This window comes from Rhinolophus ferrumequinum, chromosome 2, assembly GCF_004115265.2.
Source record: "Rhinolophus ferrumequinum isolate MPI-CBG mRhiFer1 chromosome 2, mRhiFer1_v1.p, whole genome shotgun sequence".
Classification (NCBI taxonomy): domain Eukaryota; kingdom Metazoa; phylum Chordata; class Mammalia; order Chiroptera; family Rhinolophidae; genus Rhinolophus; species Rhinolophus ferrumequinum.
The window spans coordinates 46045484-46066163 of NC_046285.1; the positions used below are offsets into that span (position 1 = coordinate 46045484).

At 40.2% G+C, this 20680-nt stretch overlaps 2 protein-coding genes across 2 annotated transcripts in view; both read right to left on the bottom strand.

The window, feature by feature from the left end:
- HGD (homogentisate 1,2-dioxygenase) overlaps positions 1-6531 on the bottom strand; it is a 40133-nt gene extending 33602 nt beyond the window's left edge. Inside the window, exons 1-2 of the mRNA XM_033133403.1 lie at positions 6297-6531; positions 415-486 (exon numbers count right to left, since the gene is read on the bottom strand). Coding sequence (XP_032989294.1) covers positions 415-486; positions 6297-6311 — 87 coding nt within the window. The 5' untranslated portion in view covers positions 6312-6531. The remainder of the gene's footprint in view (positions 1-414; positions 487-6296) is intronic.
- A 10397-nt stretch (positions 6532-16928) lies between these two features.
- The window catches only part of RABL3 (RAB, member of RAS oncogene family like 3), a 28405-nt gene continuing 24653 nt past the window's right edge, over positions 16929-20680 (bottom strand). The window contains exons 7-8 of the mRNA XM_033129866.1: positions 18794-18832; positions 16929-18243 (exon numbers count right to left, since the gene is read on the bottom strand). Of these exons, the coding sequence (XP_032985757.1) occupies positions 18178-18243; positions 18794-18832 (105 nt within the window). The 3' untranslated portion in view covers positions 16929-18177. The remainder of the gene's footprint in view (positions 18244-18793; positions 18833-20680) is intronic.

Sequence of the window (20680 nt, forward strand, 5' to 3'; positions counted from 1 at the left end):
ATTTTGTTTGCCATAGTTTTATTATTATAACCAACACACTAGTGTGAACATCATCGTGCATATGTTTTTCTTTGGAGCTGATTATTTTGCCATCATTGTCATATCTTAGCCGTTCAGAGGATCTGCAAAGAAGTCCCCTTAGCCCTGTACCTAGGGCATCCTGCTGAAAGTCCTACATTTAGTCTTACTGTTTTAGGCTGGGTGCTTTGCCGTAGGTAACCAATATCCAACTTTAATCTTCGTATTGTCATTGTTCTTTATCTTGATTGTCTTAATGATTTGTCAAACTCCTAGACACTTCACAGGCTAAATTACAAGAGCTGTGGTGGGTAGAGGCGCTTGGCCCGAGGGCTGATCATTCATTCCTACAATTCGGAGCTCTCTAAGCTACAGTAATATTCTATTTACTCATACCTGTCCTTCTGGCAGAGCATTGGGGCAGCGAGGGTCCTCTGAGGCACACTCGTTCCCGAATCCGGAAATGTACTGCATGTGACAAAGACACAAAGGCCACCATTAATGGGATTTAAAGAGATTTCACAACACTGACAGTCTACGGAAGTAAAAATTTTTGTATGGACATGTGCTAGTGTATGACATTCCATACATAATGTCTTTGCTATGTCTTGGCAAGTGAACCATTTAGGAAAGATAATATGTTCTGTGTGAATTTTAAAGACCATCAATTAGTTGAGAGAAGAGTGCTGGATATTGCGTAGACTCTCCACCTTCGCTGCACTTAGTCGATTTATAGGCCTTTTCTTAATTATCCCACTCCAAGAACAGGTTCTTTAATTCTGGTTCCGTCAGCGAGTTTCTGAGAGGAGAGATGTCTCAAGCATCACCTCAACTCCAGATTAGTAGGATTTTGCTGGGCTTAGATTGAAACCTCCCTGAGTTTGGGGCTCCATTCCCCATCCATACTCTAAAACAAACAACTGTAAAGAGGCATGTGGATTCAGTCTTAGAGCAAAACCCTTGAGAGAAAGTTCTCCAAATTAGCCTAACGTTAGGCAGAAGCCTACATTATCTGGCTCATCTATGGATTGTACATATAAAAAGGAAGTTTGAAGGTATGGATGGCTTTCAGGAGAAGTGCCAGACCAGAATCTGTCCACAGTGGCAAAACGTGTCTATTTTGATTGCCATCTGTTTACTTTACACCCAGAGAAAATAAAGTCGGGGGGTTTCTCAAGAAAGGAAAGTATGTGGAACCGGTGAAACTTATTGTTACAACACTAACACACCTCTGAATTCTTGTTCACTGTCAGACTTCTCTGCTAGTTTGTAAGCTCCATGAAGTCTGAAACTATGGCAGTCTTGTATACCTCTATATGCCCTGTGCCTGGTTTATAGAAGGTGCTCAATAGATATCGATTGTTTGGTTTAGTTTTCACTTAGATTTTATCCTAATATGAGTCTATTTTTGGTGCTGTTGGATTAGAACACGCTGCCCTTTTTTTCTAACTTAATCATCAAAACAAATGGCCATTTCCCTCCATAACTGATGCTAATAAAAGTACTTAATTTTAGCCTAGGATAATGAAAGTGCAGCTTCACTCAAGGAGTGAGATGCTACCATCTGAGCACATGTCTTTAAGAGATATAAGAAGGCTGTCAGTGGGTGGAGGGTAAGCCCTCCAGAGTTCTCAGTCGCATGGAGAAGGATGAGCTGGATGCAACACGCCTGCGTGTGTGAGTGATGATCAGACCGACAGCTGTCTATATTTGGAAGGACTATCAAATGTGAAATGTTATGACCGAGGAAGCAATGGAAGGGAAATGATTCTTTTTGCCTCCAGACACAATTTTCTTGGTATATTTGAAAATCTATCAGCATTAAAAACATCGAGTTCTATTATATACAGATTGGTTAACAGCAGTGGCAGGCAGTTTGGAATGATTTCTTTGGGGAAATGGCAGAGACCATCCAGCATTCTGACTCTCCACTGAACACAATTTTCTTCTCTCTAAATGAAGTTCTTGCTCACCATCAACAGTATTGAATTTGAGATGCTGAGAAATGGTAATCACCCCAATTATCTTCAATTCTGTGAAATGGAATTTTAGACCAATCTGTGACTGAAGCCACTGAGGGTTACAGTGCCTTCACTTGGTTCAAGTGCTGGGTTGTTTCTCTCTGCAGGAGGCAGGTTGGTGAGTGAGGAGGAATGCAGCTGAGCTATCCCCATCCTTTGCAACTGCTGGCCTCAGAACAGAGGCCAGGGTTATAGGTAAGAGTATATGGAGTTCTGAAGCATTTGCTTCAGACTGCTTTAAAAAACAGAAAAGGAAGCTGGTTGTTTGGAAGGGAGTCACCCAGCTCTGAGATTGGTGTGAGTCCTGAATTGGTGTCTCAATCTTAGCTGTGGTGCAGTGGCTGAAGAGGAGGGTAGAAACTGCTGAGTCACTCACATCAGTTGGTTTTCATGGTGCTCTGAGAGAAAAATTACAGATGAGTTTGTTAGAGCTTTAAAATGCCATGTCCCTCACTGCTGAAGGTATTTGAATTAAGGAAGCAGTATTCTGCAGCTGCTTTCCCAAGGCTTTGAGATCAAGGACAGAATCTGAACTCTCCTATATCTGCTGTGAAAAATCCAAGCCTTCAACTCCAGCTGATTCAGTGACTATGTACAAATATACCTTATACAACAACAACACAAAAAACGAAAAACAACCCCCCTAACATTTAGCAAGTGTGTTTGTATAATTTCTTCAGTCCAGATTTCTGAATAATTTGATTTCACGTAAAAGTATGATTTCGTTTCTTTCCAAGAGAATTATATGCATCCTTTTTAAATAAAAGAACAAATGACTGAGCTCCATGTAATTTCAGTGCCATCAGTTCTTTGGCAGCTCCCTAACACACAGTTTTTAAATTCTCACCTGGTCCTCAGGATATGATTTATTTGTCAAGAGTAGTTTTATGAGGTGTTTTCTCTTGACTCTGATTCTGAGTAACACCCTGAGCAGGTGGTGCATCTCACTTCCTTTTATTGGGAATGAAGGAAATAGAGACAAGTCAGGGTAGAGATGCAGCTACAGCTACCATTTTTCCTCTGGAAAGAGTCCAGTATTTCTCATCAATCTTATTGGAAACATAGAATACAGATTGTTAGGGGAACTTGCAGAATATTGTGGTAGGCTGAATAATGATCCTCAAAGATATTTATGCCTTAATCCCTGGAACTTGTGAGTGTTACCTTATATAGCAAAGATGTGATTTTTGCCTATCTTATGTTGTAGATGTGATTAAGTTAAGGATCTTGAAATGGGGAGATAGTTTTGATTTTTTGGAGTGTGCCCTAAATGTAATCACAAGCATCCTTACTAGAGTGAGGTGGAGGGAGTTTTGACTCCAGAAGAGGAAAAGGTGATATGATGATGGAAGCAGAGATTGGAGTGATGCACTTTGAAGGTGGAGAAAGGGATCACAAGGCAAGGAACGTGGGCAGCCGCTAGAAGCTGGGAAAGGCAGGGGAATGAGTATCCCAGTGGAAGCAGCCTTGCCAACACCTTCATTAGCCTAATGAAACTGATTTTGGAGTTCTGACCTCCAGACCTGTAAGAGAATAAATATGTGTTGTTTTAAGCCGCCAAATTTGTGGTAATTTGTTACAGCAGAAACAGGAAACTAATACAATAATTACGTAGGCCCATGGGACCCATCTTTGGCTAATCATTAGAATCACCCCAGAAGTTTGTTAAATTCAGAGCCGGACCTAGTGAATCAAAATGTTTGGTTCGCTAAGACTGCATGTTAAACTGCTCTTCATTTTAGAAATCAAGTCATGAGGAAATCAAGACATGTAGAAGTGAAGCAAGAAGAACACAGCGTGGTCTATTTTAAATTTAATTTTCTTATTTTTATCTTTTGAATTTTCTTCCTCCAGTTGTGCTGCTTTCATGTAAAGGTGATTTCATCTGAAGCTTGGTGTTAACGTATCCATTAAAATGAAAAAATAAAAGCTGAGAAATATATTTTTTAGCTTATATAATGCTTATTGATTAGAATGATGCAATCTGGCACTCTGTGTTTGGATATCTGATCTCTAGAGCTAACCTTTCCTTGTGGAGATTAGACAGCAGGCTGGGAAGAATCCCTTTGAAACTGAGAACAAAGACCAGCATGCAATTTACAGTGGTGTGCGGGTGCTGCGCATAATAAGTTGCTTAAAAATTTCAGCAGAAGGGATTTTAGACATAATTTATTTATAAATGGTAAGGATGTTTTCAAACCCTGCTGAACTCTCCCATAGGATTTTCATCAGGAACACAGTTTTTTATGTACCCCTCCTCTTCCAAAACTTCAACTACTACCTTTAATATAATGACCTCCCAATATTCTCCTAGCCCGACCCGCTGCCCTGAGATCCAGATCCATACATCTGACCATCTCCTGGGAATTTCAATTTGGCTGTCCCTGCAGCAACTCAAATTGAGCTGGACCACTCTTGGACCCCAGAATACACGGGGCTGCCTCTGGCACCCATCCCTTTTCACCTAGTCATTTCCACTTCTCTCTTAAGACTCAGCTCAGAAATAGCCTCCTTCAAGAAGTTTCTCTTAACCCCACCGAGCCCACAGATCCTCTCCTATATTGATCTGTGACATCATGTACTAACACAATATTTGCTAAATGACAGAATGAGAGTTTTCTCAACTTTTCTAATTCTTGATCAGGCACAAAGATAAAGAAACTTTTACTTTTCTGTTGAGTGTTTTCAGGATCCCTGTCAATTAGGGAGATTCTTGATTCATCAAACTCAGCATCAGTTGAAAGGCATTAGGGAGGTACTCAAACCCTGCATTCTGGAAAGAAGCCTGGAGTCTGGCCCACCTGGCTTGAGTCAAGGTTCTGGGAAGTTTCACATGCATGTGTTGGGCACTCACGAAAGCCTGGGCTGGACATCAGGCATGGGTTTGGACACTAGGGACACACTCCCTTTCCCTGATCTTAAGGCACTCAGTCTGGTAGATTCCTTTTGGAATCTGGTAGATTCCGAAGGCTCCTTTCGGAACCTGGGCTTTGGATTCAGAAAAACCCAGCTTCTGATAAAGTCTCCATCACCTTGAGCACATCACTTAATCTCTCTGAACTCTACTTTCCTTACTGTTTAAACAGAAACAAGAGTGCCTGCATCCCAAATTTTTGATGATTCTAAGGGGAACCAAAGTTTTGCCATCACAAAATGAGCCTTTTGTACTATTGATTAAAGCTGGTTATTAAGAAACAAAAGACTCAGAAAAACCTTTGACCATCCCCTTTTCCTCCTTAAGGGAATTCAGATGGAAAGGCCTACTCCAGAAAGGGGACTTTAGCCTATTCACCTTGGAATGTTGAATAAAGTATGGTAGACAGGAAGGATCCTTGCAAAAGCTTGTCCTACTGGACTCCCCACTATGTCCCCTTGTTCCTGGGTTGCCTAGGAATTTGTTTGCCATGTGTTCCCTCTTTCTCCTCTATCTGTGAATTACCCATTTCCCCTTTAAAATCCCAGACTCCGTCCCCTCTTCTCCTTTGTCCAGCATGGCATATAAGCCCCAACTGCTCAGTGGGTTTTGGGTCACATTCTTAAGGACTCCCGAATGTATGTCTACATAATAAACTTTGGACACTGTCTCCTGTTAATCTGTGTCTGTTAGTTTGATCATTAGCCCAGCTAGAAGAACTTAGAAGGTAGGAGGAAAGTATGTTTTTACAACCCCGCAATTACAATATGAGTCAATTCATTAATAGCCACATTACCCACACATAATTTTCAATTGTGCATAAATGATAAAAAGGAATTATTTCCTAGAGGAAGTGCTGGACTTCTACTGGCCAAGGGCTGATTGTGAGCCTCAAAATAACTGAGTAGATTAAACATATCTAATTGGTCAGCTGGAGGCAATCCAGGAAGCTGCAGCAACAGGCAGGTGTCAGAGAGTAGGGGCTGGGAAACGGACATAGTGAGAAATGTGCCTGCCCGCAGTGGGAGGGAGCCCTTATGATATCTACAGATTCCCAAGACAATATTTGAAATGAACAAAGCAAGAGATGGACAGTAAGAGCATCATCATCATCATCATCATCTCTCTCTCTCTCTCTCTCTCTCTTTCTTTTTTTTTATCATCTCTCCATCATCCCCACAGCCCCAGCCATGCCTATAGACAGCATATTGAAGCCTCTTAAGACACGGGTTTGGACCAGGGCCTCTCGAAATCCTTTCTAACTCTGATGCTCTGGAATTCTCAGAAGCTTCCATAAGTTCTGGCTGAAGAAGCCATGTCAAACTTGCCAGATAGTTCCTTACCTTCAAAGTGGCCATTTTCTGTCTGCTGCAGGTGTGATGAATTCAAGAAACCCAAGCGCATAGAGAGTATGAAGGCAAAATGCTTCTGCTTCTCCTTCAAACCACTCTCTGAATGTTCTTATTCCCACCACTTCTCTGTGCTCACTGGTCAGCAGGTCCTGCAAACTAGTCACAAGAATTGCTTAACTGACAAAGTAGGGAGAAAGTCCAGCATGCTTATTTGTAACTAACAGCTTACACAATTGCCTTTGTTTATTACTAACCCCAGGCTGTTTCTGGAAAAGTTTGCAGAGGCCGGTCTCCTCTTCACTAGAGGTAAAGATTGGCTAATTATTTGTTCCGCTTAAAAGAAGGAGGCTTATTACTATGGGCAGAGAATTGAAAGCTCCCTAGGAAAGGACCTGTGGTAGTTAGTTCCCGTTCAGTGTGGCTGAGGCTCCTCCACTCAATCCTGACTCAGGTTGGGAAGGAGTAGAAAAGAGTGTTCATTCTCTGGAGAGCGGTGAGAAAATTAACTGTGCTGCGGCACAGGTGTTTACACATAGCTGCCAGAAACGGGGACCAGGTCTAGACAGCTCTCCATAGGTGCCTCCCAGGGATGAGCTGGGTGAATGGTTCAGAGCTTGAAGCACTTCATTTAAAACAAACTGAGATGTTTACTATTCTCCTCTTAATTAATTTCTTAAATTCTTATAAATTCTTTAAGAATCTTATTTCCTAATGTCTTTATTTCTCTAAAAAGAAACCAAGGGATTAGTTTCCAGCCACCTTTCCATGACTTCCTTGTCCTTCATCTTGGCTATTCTCCTTAGCTCTGGTCAGGTATCAGCTTCAAGGCTAATCGTATTTAGGAAGGAAGAAACCATATATTGAATGCCTACTCCTGCTAGACATTCAAATTTCCACAGACATTCCTTCATTTAATTTCACAAAAGCAATCTGGTAAATTAGTCTTTATTATCACAAACTCAAGTGCCACAGACGGAGCAGGAAATGTAAATGGTTAAGAGGACTAGGTGATTTTTCCAGATGAGATTTATACATGATGCTCCAAGTTGTAAACATTGGCAACTAGAACAAACGAATGAATAAATAAATGAGTGAATGAATAAACCCACTGTGGTAGACAGCAAAAAATGTCCCCCGTTTCCTCCCATCCTTGTAGGCAATGTGACTTTGCTGTTCCTCTCATCAAGAGATGGTGTTTTGTTTTGTTTTTTAACCTCCTTGAATCTTACTTTGACTAATAGCAAACATGACAGAAGAAGAGGCTTGAAAAGTGCTTGTGCCTTAGGATTTGTCCATTTTTTGGTACTTGAGGCCACCATGCAAAGGAGCTGGGCTAGCCTCCTTGAGAATGAGAGACCACATGGAGAGAGTGGTTCAGGCAATAGCCCAGCACTGATTGCCAGGCTTGCGAATGAGGCGTTCTGGCTGCCAGATGACTGCAGGAACATGAGTGACCGCAGGTGAGACCAGCAGAACCGCCTGCTAAATCTAGTCCAAACTGCTGACCCACAGAGTTGAGAGCAAATACGCTACTAGGCTTCGGAGTGGTTTATTAAGCAATGATAGATAACTGATACAATTATGTCAAAAACCAAGCATGCAGGTTTGAAATGGCTGTGGGCTGCCAGTTTAGACCCTCTGCTTTTGATAAATGAGTCTAAGCAACCTCCAGAGGAGGTCCCCAGGCTCCAGCATATGGCAGTCACAGCAGAATGATCTGCCTGTGTATAAGGTGTTAGCACAGAGAGGGCCAGACCAAAGGGGCCAAGTTGATAGAAACAAGTGACAGGTTGGTAGCAAACTGTGTGGACTGATATCTGTGGACCATGCAGGTTATTGGACATCTCAGTATATATCAGCATAGACAGATGACAGTGTGGTATTGTATAAGCTTCCCTGGAATTTATATGCAAAACTAGAAGGGAGTGGGATATAGACCTTAGGTTTACGGAGGCTAAGTTTTTATATTTCCTGCAGTACGCAGGCTCAAAAGTAAATGGAAGAAATGTCAAAAGTGAATTCAAGAGAAGTGTTTCTTGCAACTGAGTTTATGAGTACATTGGGTCTTGAATCTCTATTGATCCTGAAAGTTAGTCATTTGTGGTTAGGAAAAAAAAAGGGAGTCAATGGAAAAGTTTTACGACTTTATTTTGCCATAAACTTCCTATGCTCTTCCATTGAATCAGCTTTGAAGGTAGATTTAAGAGGTGTTTCAGTTGTCCCTAGGATGTGAGAGATTTCCTAAAGCATAAGAGAGTGGAAACAGATCCTTGACTGGATGAAAATTACTTTGAAGGCTTGAAAATATTTAAAATTGAATAAACCTATTACCAGACTTTAGGGATTTCTCCTAAGTGGGTAAACTATTTCCTGTCCTTTTCTGTTTTTATAACAATGATTCGATTAAACAAGTATTTGCTTTGTTACTACTATGTGCCAAGCACTGTGCTGTATACACGCAGAGGATATGAGAAAAGCATAAAGCACAGGGACAGATAGTTCAGATTGGCTTTCAATTTTATTAATGCAATCACACACTCATTTCTTTTACAATTATTGAGGACTGGCTACCTGCCAGAGCCTGTGAGATGTGGAGACACAAAGATGACTAAGATCCAGTCCTGTTCTCTAGGTGGGCAGCGTACTGGAGAAGACTGACCCCAGAATGGGCCATTATAGCAGATGGCCAGACATGCTGTGACAGGAAGAGCCCAGGGTGCTTTGGGAGGAGTTGGGGCCGCCTAGCCCTGGCTAGCAGGGAAGTCCTCCCAAAGGAGACGATGCCTGAGCCAAGTCACACAGAATAAGAGTTGGATAGGGCACTGAGTAGAGGGAATAATGTGTGAGAGGACAGAGAAGGGGAAATGCAGAGCTTTCAAAGAACTGTGTTTAGGGCAGTGTGACTGAAATGGCAGAGTGGAGGGGTCTGGTGAGGGAAGGCTTCTGGGAAGGGTAGAGTTTTGGCAGACATTTGAAACAGTGGAATAGGGGGATCTTCTGGCCTGGGTCTGTCTTGTAGCATTCAAAAAGATACCCAATGGAAGGAACAGGTTGTGTGTTAGGGGCAGGGCAAACATATACTGGACCAGAACAGAATCACAAGATCAACGCGGTGAGCAAAAAGAACAGGGGTACTGAAAACTAGGCAGAGGGGAATGGATTCAGTGAGCTGACATGGGGAACATGTGAGGTAAAGAATTTGTAAAGGACCAGGAATTGGAGACACTGGTTATCTGTGTCCCCTAAATTCTAGCACAAGATAGGTTTACTCTCCACAGCTCTGGAAGAAAAGTCGGAGAAGTTTCGGACTTAACAAACACCAGGGAGCAGGGAGCAGGACCAAAACCAAGCGGCAAGAACTTATGATGAAACCTCCAGGCCTTTCTCCCAGAAAACTGCCAGAATTCCAGAATGCTATCAGCAAGTTTTTACCCTCCAGACAGGAGATTGGAGAATCCTTCTCTAGGACAGTGGCCTGTAAATACTATACATTTCGATGAATAATTATTAAAAATAAAAGGTAAAGTCTTTCTGAAAATGCTTCTTTTAATGAGGTGGCTCTCTTCCCCATTAACTCATATATCCATGAATTAATAATTCTTATTTTTAATTTTTATTCCTAGAATGAGACAAGATTCAGCATCATTTAATCTTATTTTTTAGTTTTATAGACATAAGCATTAAGAAAATTTGTTCACAGAAATAGTAGATATGCATGGAAACAATTTTGCTATGGTATCCCTCACTTCTCCTTCTGAAGTGAATACCAACAAACAGTGTTTATTAAATACATAAGGTGTTTATTAAATACATATAAATACATAAATATATGATGTTCTCTAGTAACATTATTAAACATTATTTTTGATGACCTATTCAACAACTCAATTAGGTTCTTTTCAAATTTTGTTGCGAGGAAATAATTGGAAACCTGGTTGGAAAAGACTTGGTTACCCAGCTATTGGAATCCAATACCCAGCTATTGGAATTTAAATGTTACCCTTTCACACTGAGTGCTTTGTCTAACTCATTTATTTAGAAAAGGAAAGTAAAATTTATAATTGTATGCACCTTTGTCTGTATAATTATTTTTGATAAAAATGTTATTTTGATATTTCGACAGACCAAGCAAGAAGCCTTGCCAAAACAAAAGTGTCACAGCCTTGGATATTTCTTGTTATTATTAAAAAAGATTTTTGTTAAAAATACACCTAACATACAATATTATACTAGTTTCAGGAGTACACCATAGTTATTCACCATTTATATACCTAAAGAAGTGATCACCATGATAAATCCAGCAACCATCTGACACTATACTATACTATCACAATATTATTCAGTATATTTCCTGTACTGTACATTACGTCCCCATGACTTATTTTATAGCTGGAAATTTGGACCTCTTATTCCTTCCCCTGTCCCCATCTTTTATATTTCTCAATTACAGTTGACAGTCAGCATTATTTTATATTAATTTCAGGTGTACAGCTTAGTGGTTAGACAGTTGTATAATTTAGGAAATGATCCCCCTGTCTGGTCTAGTTGTATAACTTAGGAAATGAACCCACCTGGCACTATACATAGTTATTACCATATTATTGACTATATTCCCCATGCTTTACTTTATATCCCCATAACTATTTTGTAACTACCAATTTGTACTTTTTAATCCCTTCACCTTTTTCACCCTGCCCCTCAACCCCCTCCCATCTATCACCCCAACAAATCTAGTACCCATCTGACACAATACACAGTTATTACAATATTATTAACTATACTCTACATCCCCATAACTACTTTGTCATAACCAATTTGTACTTCTTAATCCCTTCCCATTGTTTCACCATACCCTCAACCCCTCCCATCTGGAAACCATCAAAATGTAATCTGTATCTATGAATTTGTTTCTGTTTTGTTTGTTAATTTTGTTCTTTAGATGTCACATATAAGCGAAATCACATTGAATCTGTGTTTCTCTGTTGGATACTCCATTGAGCACAACACCCTCCAGGTCCATCCATGCCGCCTCAGGTGGCAAGAACCCATTCCCTTCCATGGCCGAGCAATATTCCATTGTATACATGTATGTACCACTTACTCTTTATCCATTCTTCCATTGATGGACACCCAGGCTGCCTCCACATCTTGGCCATTGTAAACAACGCTGCAATGAACATATGGATGCACATGTCCCCTTGAAGTAGCGTTTTGTGTTTCTTCAGATAAATACCTTGAAGTGGAATTACTGGGTCCTTCATTGTCTCTGTTACAGCCTTTGTTTTAAAGTCTATTTTGTCTGGTATAAGTATCACTACCCAGCTTCTTTTTTTTTTTTAATTTTCATTTTCATAAAATATCTTTTCCATCCCTTTCTGTCTGTATTTTTCAATCTGAAGAGATTCTCTTGTAGGCAGCATTATATAAGAGTTTTGTTTTCTTATCCATTCAGCCCTCCTATATCTTTTGATTGGAGCAGTTAATCCATTTACATTAAAAGTAATTGTTGATAGGTATGTAGCTGTTGCCATTTTATTATTCATAATTTTGATAATTTTTTTTTCTGTCTTAAGTCCCTCTAACTTTCCTCTTGATACTGGTTTGGTGGTGATGAACTTCTTTAACTTTTCTTGTCTGGGAAGCTCTTTATCTGTCCTTTGATTTTTAGTGATAGCCTTGCTGGGTAAAGCAGTCTTGGTTGTAGGTCCTGGTTTTTCATCACGTTGAATACCTTGTGCCACTCCCTTCTGGCCTGCAAAGTTTCTGTTGAGAAATCACCTGATAGTCTTATGGGAGATTCTTTTTAAGTTACTAGTGGCCTTTCTCTTGCTGCTTTTAAGATTGTTTCTTTGTCTTTAACCTTTGCCATTTTCATTATAATGTGTCTTGATGTGGGCCTGTTTGGGTTCATCCTGTGTGGGACTCTGTGCTTTCTAGACTTGTATCTCTATTTCCTTTGCCACGTTAGGAAAGTTTTCAGTCACTATTTCTTTACATAGGTTCTCAATCTCGTTTTTTCCCTTCTCCTTCTGGTACTCCTATGATGTGAATGTTGTTACACTTGATTTTGTCCTTGAGGTCTCTTTAAACTATCTTCATTTTTTTTTTTATTCTTTTCTCTTTTTGCTGTTCCAATTGGGTGTTTTATACTACATTGTCATCCAAATCGCTGATTCAATCCTTTGTTTCATCTAGTCTGCTGGTGATTCCTTCTAGTGCATTCTTCATTTCAGTTATTGTATTCTTCATTTCTGACTGGTTCTTTTTTATGGTTTCTATGTCCTTCTTTATGCTTGCTATCTCGTTGAAATTCTCACTAAGTTCCTTGAGCATCCTTATAACCATTGTTTTAACTCTGTCTCTGCTTACCTCCATTTTGTTTACCTTTTAATTTTTTAAAAAATTTTTCTCCTCTTCTTTCATTTGGGATGCATTTCTTTGTTTCTTCATTTAGGCTGCCTCTCTGTTTTTGTTTCTATGTATTAGGTATATCTGCTATGTCTTCCAGTCTTGACTGGGTGGCCTTATGCAGTAGGTGCCCTGTGGGGCTTAGTGGCATATTCTCCCTGGTCACTTGAGCCAGGAGTACCCCTGTGTGGGTTGTGTGTGCCTTCCTGTTATAGTTGAGCCTTGATTGCTATTGGCACATCAGAGTGGGATTGACCCTCAGGTGACTGGCTGTGGGGTTTGGCCACATCCACAGCTTATGGGCTGCTGTGTGGGAGGTTTACCCCACGGAGTGGGAATTGCCCCAGTGGGCTCTGGTACATGTTGAAAACACCCTTTATGCCACTTGTGGGGCTAATTGGGTGGTGCTCTGCTGTGGTCTGAAGCCAACCTCCAAATATATTGGTTCTGGGGCCTCTTATGAGGGGCTCTAATGCAGGCCAAAGTCAGCCACTACCTGTTACTCGCCAGGGGCTACTTGTAGGAGCTACAAAACAACTTCAGTTGTTTGCTGCCTATGCTAAACCTGGAGGCGCATGGGAGAAAACAATCTGCTAATTGAAGATAGCTACCACCAAGTAACCAGGCCTGGGGTAATGCCATAAAAACCCAGGACAGCCAGAGGACTGCTGCCACCAGCCAGCCTTAAAGTTCATCCACTGATAAAGCCTCATGCAGTATGCTAGTTGGGTGAGGCAGGGTCTCAGGAATTCACTAGACTGAGAAGAGTTGTGGTCACCAGGTTAATGTAGACTATGGTTTGGTGCAAGTGCTGAACCTGGAGTAACTCAGCAAAAGTTTCAGAGCACACCAAGGCCAATCGCTGCCTGCTTGGGCCCATGGACTTCAACAGTTTTCCAAGAGAGAGAGCAAAGTGAGTGAGGCTGGCTGCTCCTCGAGAAAGTGCCTCTGGCAGTATGCATATTGGGTGGGGTGGGATCCCAGCTGAGTCAGCAGGGTGGAACAGCTGAGCTCACCAGGCCAATCAGATTCAGATTTGGCCATGGTGGGGCGGGCTCAACATCTTAAAGATGGTGCCCGCCTACCAGCTACATGGGAGGAGACTCTTCACCGGGAAAGTGCCCACTGTCCTCTAGTTCTCCCCCTAAGCCACACACCTCAGTCTGCTCCCTGTATGTCTCTGAGGCCGCCCCCCTGACCCCCGTGTCACCATCCCTCCGCTGAAGCCGAAGGTGAGTGCCTACGAGCGAACGAGTGAGTCTGTGCGAGTCAGTGAGACTGTTTAAGAGGATGCCTGTGTTTCCAACATCCTTCCGTCCCACCCGAATGGTTGGAATACCCACTGTTTTTCACAGCCAGATGTTGTGGGGGCTCCTCTTCCCGGCACCAGTACTCAGGTCTAGGGACCCTGGTGTAGGGGGCTAGAGTCCCTCACTCCTCTGGGTGGAACCTCCGTGGCCAAGATAACCCTCCTGATTTTCAACCACCATAGGGAGGTTTGGGGCCTGTTCCACATCTCTGCCCTTCCTACCTGTCTAGACGTGGTTTCTTTATATTTTTAGTTATAGGACTTCTGTATAGCTAGACTTCAAATGGCTCTCTCCATGTAGATTGTTCTATAATTTAGTTGTAACTTTACTGTGTTCAGGGAAGGACACAGGCACAGTGTTTATCTACACCGCTATCTTGGATTTCTCCAGCCTTGGATAAGCTCTCTTTGCTTTGTTCTCAGGAACTTTTCCTTAGGAGCTCTGTATTTCTTTTTCTAAAAAATAATTGGGAGACGTGGAAGAGTCCTTAAATAAAACTAATATTTAGAATTGTTCTTTTGTTGGTATCCTGAAGACATTTACACCCTGGGGCAATATACCATATTTCTATTGTACTACTAGTAAGATGTTCCTTTTCTGTAGTGGGAAAATGGTGATTGTGAAAGTAGAAGTAGAAAATAAGAACTAGCTTTAAGCTGCATTCACAAGCATTTCAATTTTAACTTATAGATGAGAATTGATCTGGAAATTGACTCCTGTAAAACTCTCTCTGCCATGTACCTCTTTGAGGGGATATTTGAACTCACCTCAGTTGGAAGACCACTGATCCACAGAAAGAAAGTGGAAAACATGAGATTCAGGAAGCTGGGGACTGTTACAGGGTAATGTGAAGGAGAGTGTGACAGGCTTACAGGGCAATCACTCCAGAATGGATTTAGTGGATGGAGGATGCCAGGACAGATGGTTGCAAGACAGAGATGGAACTGATAGATTACCTGATGTATTTGACGGTACTGAGCAAGAATTGTTGGAGTTTGGGGTTTCATACTTCACCATTACTTATTGATGACCTGGTAAAGCTTAGCAGTTAGCCTGCTGAGAAAACAAATGTGGTACTGTTGACTGAAAAAAATCTGTGTATAAGTGGACCTGCCCAGTTCAAACCTGTGTTGTTCAAGGGTAACTGTGCAAAATCCTGGCCCTATCCCATGTACATAGAATTGGGAGGGGGGCAGATAAGTCCTGGAATCTGCATTTAAAAAAAAGCACTTCAGAGGATTTTTGTGTACTTTTGAGTTTGAAACCCATTTCTTAAGTCCTTAAATGAAGGTGCTGATTAATTATAACTGGAAATCAGATCCCTCTTACTCTATGGAGCAGCCCCGGCAGGCTCAGCTCCAATTCTGCATCAGGCATACTGTGGAATATTTGAGGGTTCTCTCAGGGCTGGATTTCCTGGAACCCTGCCTCTCCTACCACAGTAATTTAACTCAGTCTTAGGACTATGGAGAAATGAATTTTTTATTTCCCTCTCCTCCTTTCCCCAAAACAGTATCCTCCTTTAAATTTCAACAGATATTAAATCAATGCAGACATTCTGTCAGATCTTCAATCTTCTTAAAATAGATGGTACCGTGCTTTAAAATTTTAAATTAAACCAATATTTATTAAATACTCATAGAAGGCCCTACCTAGGTTGGGCGCTACAGTATACACTATAGAAATGAAGAATCAAAAGCTCTGGTTATGGCAGCAATTAGGAGCTCTTCATTTCAGTGTGATGGCCCAGCACATCAGCTCAATGCAGTTCAGTTTCAGAATGGACAGAAAAACAGCAGGGTCAAAGGCACTTGGATTATATCATTGGTGTCTCTATTTCAGGGGCTTCTGAGAACCTGAGATAAAGCTGATATGGATTAACCCCTGTGGGAGCAGCTCTTCTTAGAGCACCAAGGTGAAGAGACCAACTGAGGGTCTTACAACCAGAGGGACAGACAACTGGCCAAATGCCTTCACATCTAGTTGCCTCCACAATGAGAAAGAACGTTGGTTAGACATTTAAATCACAACAGGAAAAAAAAAATCTTTATTGCTAACAATTTGTTCTATCAAAAAAGTAAGAAAATTAAAGATTTAATTGACATATTCCAGAAAAGTATTTTGGTATTTATACTTATTATCTAAAAGCAATTTTGACGAGCAGGTTTCAGGAAGTTTCAGCAAAAATTATGCTTCAAAACATTCTTTTTGAAGAACTCTGGCTAATATTCATTTTGGCAAACAGCCTTATTTTGTTGCTACTAATACTTGCAACAAACTTACCTTAGATTATTAAATTTTTATTTTTATTTTTAGAAAACTATAATTCAGGGAGTCATGCCTGACAAGAAGAAATGCAGTTGAAGAGTAATGTTACATTTTCAAGGTTGACCCTGAAGCCATCAGGGTTACTTTCTTTTTTTAAAATAAGGAATAAAGAAATTGGGATTTTTTTTTTTTTTTAATTAAGGAAAAGAAATGGGTCGGGGGGAAGGAAAGAGTTATTGATTTAGTTTTTAAAAGAGGACTACAAAGAGCTGAAGTTGGTTTAGGTCTTTGTTATACATTAAGTTTCTACTTCCTAACTGCACAGCCTCTGTTACAACACACTTGTGCCAAATTCTACATACAGATCCTGATTTGCATAGCTCTCTTTTATGTCAGAAAAAGAAATCAGGACTAAGTCTTGTGGGGGAGGATGCGAAGAAAGACTGGAGAATATTCTAGCTGATGAAAAGTGCTTTTCACATCCTTTTCCAAATTCCCAAGACAGCGTTTCTAAAAGCATTCTCTAACAGTCTTTTTTTAACATCCTTTTTCGGCATACCTTGATTTCCAAAGTACTTCTGAAATTTAATTAAAATGAAATAGAAAGGGAATTTAGTGTTTTTTCCCTAATTTTAAAATGAGAAGCTGAAACTGTGTATTTATTATTATTATATTTTAATATGGAACAATATGAGGAGTGCAGAGACCTGCAGCAGAGCCAGAGACAGAATACAGGTGAAAGGGTGTTGTTGAATAAGGCAGCAAATTACAGTTTTTGGGAGACGGGTTTATATATTAAAGAAGAACCAGGTGGAGATAATTAAATAAGCAAAAAAGATGGGTAAACAAAGTAATAGTGAACAATTATGCATAAACACACACACATATCACCACCCCCCAAAAATTTTGGATTATGAAATCCAAGAATCCTAGTCCATAATTCATGTAAATGTGTTGCCGTGGAACTTTTTACTTCTCTCCATAAATACACTGTTGACACAAAGAATAATATTCTTAGTTTACAGACTACAGTTCAGAGACATTTCAGGAATTGACTTTTCCTTCAAAAAAATAAAATCTGAAGAGGCTGTAAATCTTTCCTATTGTCCTCGTGCAGCTCTTAGATTTCACCCTACCTATTTCCAAACAGAAAACAGTACGAGTGCAGACAGCTGTACCCTAAACAGTGAAGGATTTAGTGAGCTGTCAATTTCTTGCAGAATTCTTCTTTTCTGGTACTGCTGTTCTCTATGTATTATTAATCTATTTATATTTAACTCTAGCCATTAGTCTGCCTCTTCTGCCACTGAACCATTTGCAAAGGAGAGAAGAGGGAGCAAGGGTTGCTATTATTAGGCATCCTTGTGTGTGTTGGGGGTGGAGACAATTAAATAACACCATTTTGCTTTTGTGAAAAGATAGATTGTTTGGGGTGGACAACTGCGAGCTAGTTAACATACCTTTCCCCTTAAGAAGGTAAAACAATAGAGATACATTTTTGAAGTGTTTAATCAAGCCTTCAGCCAGGAGTGTGGGAAAATTACAGACCCATAAAACTCCTCTAGTTCTGGGCAAGAGTAAATTTTCTGTGCATCACTCTGTCACTGCTCCCTCACTGCATCATTCTGACAACATCTCATATTTCCACAAGGCTTTTACATAATCTATAAACAGGGACAGAAAGGTGAGGAACAGCGAGAATGGGGACAAAGTTTGGACCTCCCACATTGTCGCTTCCTTTCCGTTTTCCATTAAAGGGTGAGGCTAAAGGGTGGCATTTTAAGATGATTTCGTTAAAAGGCTGAGACATTAATAATTGACACAGAAAGAAGAAAGCGGTGGAAAACTGCCACTGCTTGCTCACTCTTCCGAAGAATGAGTGTAATTCAGTCATAATGAAAGCTCTTTAATGTTCCTCCTCCAAACCTTTTTCGATCAGGAAAGCCTGGAATCTGTAGGTAAGAAAGATAATCACAGTAAATCTCAAATAGGCAGAGTTCAAATGCTAGTAGCCTTTAACTTTTTTTTCCTTTAAAATGTCAGTCTATTGTTCCTTAACCACCATTCTGTGGTTTTACTCAGAAAAACCACAGCAGATTAGATAATAAAAATAAATTCTACCAAAATGGAAAACATTTGCTAACAAATTGGTGACACTGTCATCTTAATCAGAGAGGGTGAAGGTGAACCTCATAATATTCACCACTGGACTTCTATATAAATTTGTTTGCATTGTGATAGACTTTGGATTTTCAAGCAAATGATTTTCCTCTATTATTTTATAATGTAACCTTATCTCTGGATGTTTTTGTTACTGTCTCTTGGATCCTTATTTTTCCTTTGATCTGATTTTCTTTCGTATTTAACAGAAGAAAATCAGTTGCTTGTCCCTACAAAGGGACTTACCCTCCCCACTTTTTTAACCACTTCTGAAAATAAATTTGGAAATCACCTCTCTCCAGATTTAAGAAACCATTTTATCAAGAAAAGATAGCTACTGACCTGATTACTATCTCTTGAAAAGTATCTCTTCTCTATAACCTGAGAGAAACAAAGATCATAAAGGTTTAGCACACATGCTGGGAAAAAGTGGATAACCACATGGAGCACAAATGGGACTAAAAAGCACGTATACAAATTAAGAGTGTTTTCAATAACTACAGACATCTAACACAGTGAGTTGAACCTGGTGCTAAGTAGATCAGGATTGTGGAAGTGTTTTCATAAGAGCCTGCCTCATGCCAGAAAACATTAATTATAGATAAAAAAAATAAAGGAACAAAAATGACTAAATAATCAGAGGATAACATAAGATTCCATGCAATTCCTAGTGTATGGCAGGAAATTTGGCTCTAAGTTTCCTAGCAGTCAGCCCCAAAAAGTACCAAAAAGAATCCATAAGACAAAAGCAAAGCCTCTGCTTACTACAATACAGTAGTACAGCTAAGCTAACCGTTGAGAGGAGTCTGTGTAACGCAATGAACCACCACATCCTTCTAGTAAATACAGTGAGAAATTCGGTAGGGCCTCAGTGGAGACAGATGACACAACATCAAAAGCAGTCAATTAGCTTTTTTTATGGACTTAGATCTGCATGCACCCTTAATTCAGTAGTTTCAGAACTGCCTGTATTTGGTCAACAGGAGAAACAAAGGAAAGCAGTGGCTGTGTCTGCACAAAGGAGTCACTTCTATTGAAAAGAAGCCCTCAAACTATGTGCCCTAATATAGTGAATTTAACAGCTCCATGTTTTCAGATAATGAAAAACATTTAAAAAAAATAATGAATTCTGGTCTACTACTTGAGAAACTGCAATGGTTGCAGAGGCAGTATTGTTTTCTTTACACAGAAATGTTGTAATGAAGAAAAGTTAATCAGATAAGAATACAGCTTAGCTGGAGATTAACTCTAAGGCGCTGGAATCTAGAATTAAGAAAATAAGAATTCCTCTGACTAAGTGCTGAGCACCTCCCTCCAGGCCTGAGCCAGTCTGCTTTCACTGGCCTGACAGCCAAATCATCCAGATTCTTTCCATTTTTGAGACTATGGCTGGGTCACTTTTATAACAAGAGACCCAGGGTAAGGTGGCATTCTAGGGCCTCAGTGGTGGAAAAGCTTGTCCATGATTAATACACATCTTAAAATACTCCCACAGAAACTAAGGGACCTATTCTCCTTCCTCTCTCCAGGGCAGGATAGGAAAACCCTATCATTCGAGAGTGGGGAGGAATTACTATCTGCTAAGGGGCTGTGGAGGAAGAGTCAGATTCCCTCTTGGAAAAGAAACCTACATTAGATTCTCACAGACACGAAGTATAGAAAACTGGGTGAAATGTAGCTGTCAAATCCTTGGTTTCAGGCCACCACCTCAGTCTGGGGGTCTGACCAGGCTTCTAATCCACATACCCTTTGTAATGATTTAGGCAAAAAGAGAGAAGTTACCTTTCTGCTTTTGCTCATAAAATTCCCTGACTTCAACTTGCAATGTTGTCCTCTTACCAAATCTTGCTCTCTTCTTAAAACCAACCAAGTTCCCTCTGATCTTTTTTCTTTTTCTTTTTTTTAAAATAAAACCTTGCCTGACAACTTGGGTCACACTAGTCTATAACGCATTGTTTCTCTAGGATATAACTTATTACATTTAACATTTTAATTTCAAAACTAACAAATTATTTAAAAATTCAAACAGTGGTATACTATAGGATCTTTCCAGGTAAAACAAAGATCTACAAGATGTTGCTCTCAGGGGATAGAATTTTGTATCAGATGGAAGCCAGGGATCTAACCCAAATGGAAATTCTTACATTTTAAATTTGAAAACAATGTGGACGGAAAATGTGGTTCCTTGAAGTGCATCCCATTTAGAAAATACTAATATTTGTACAGCAC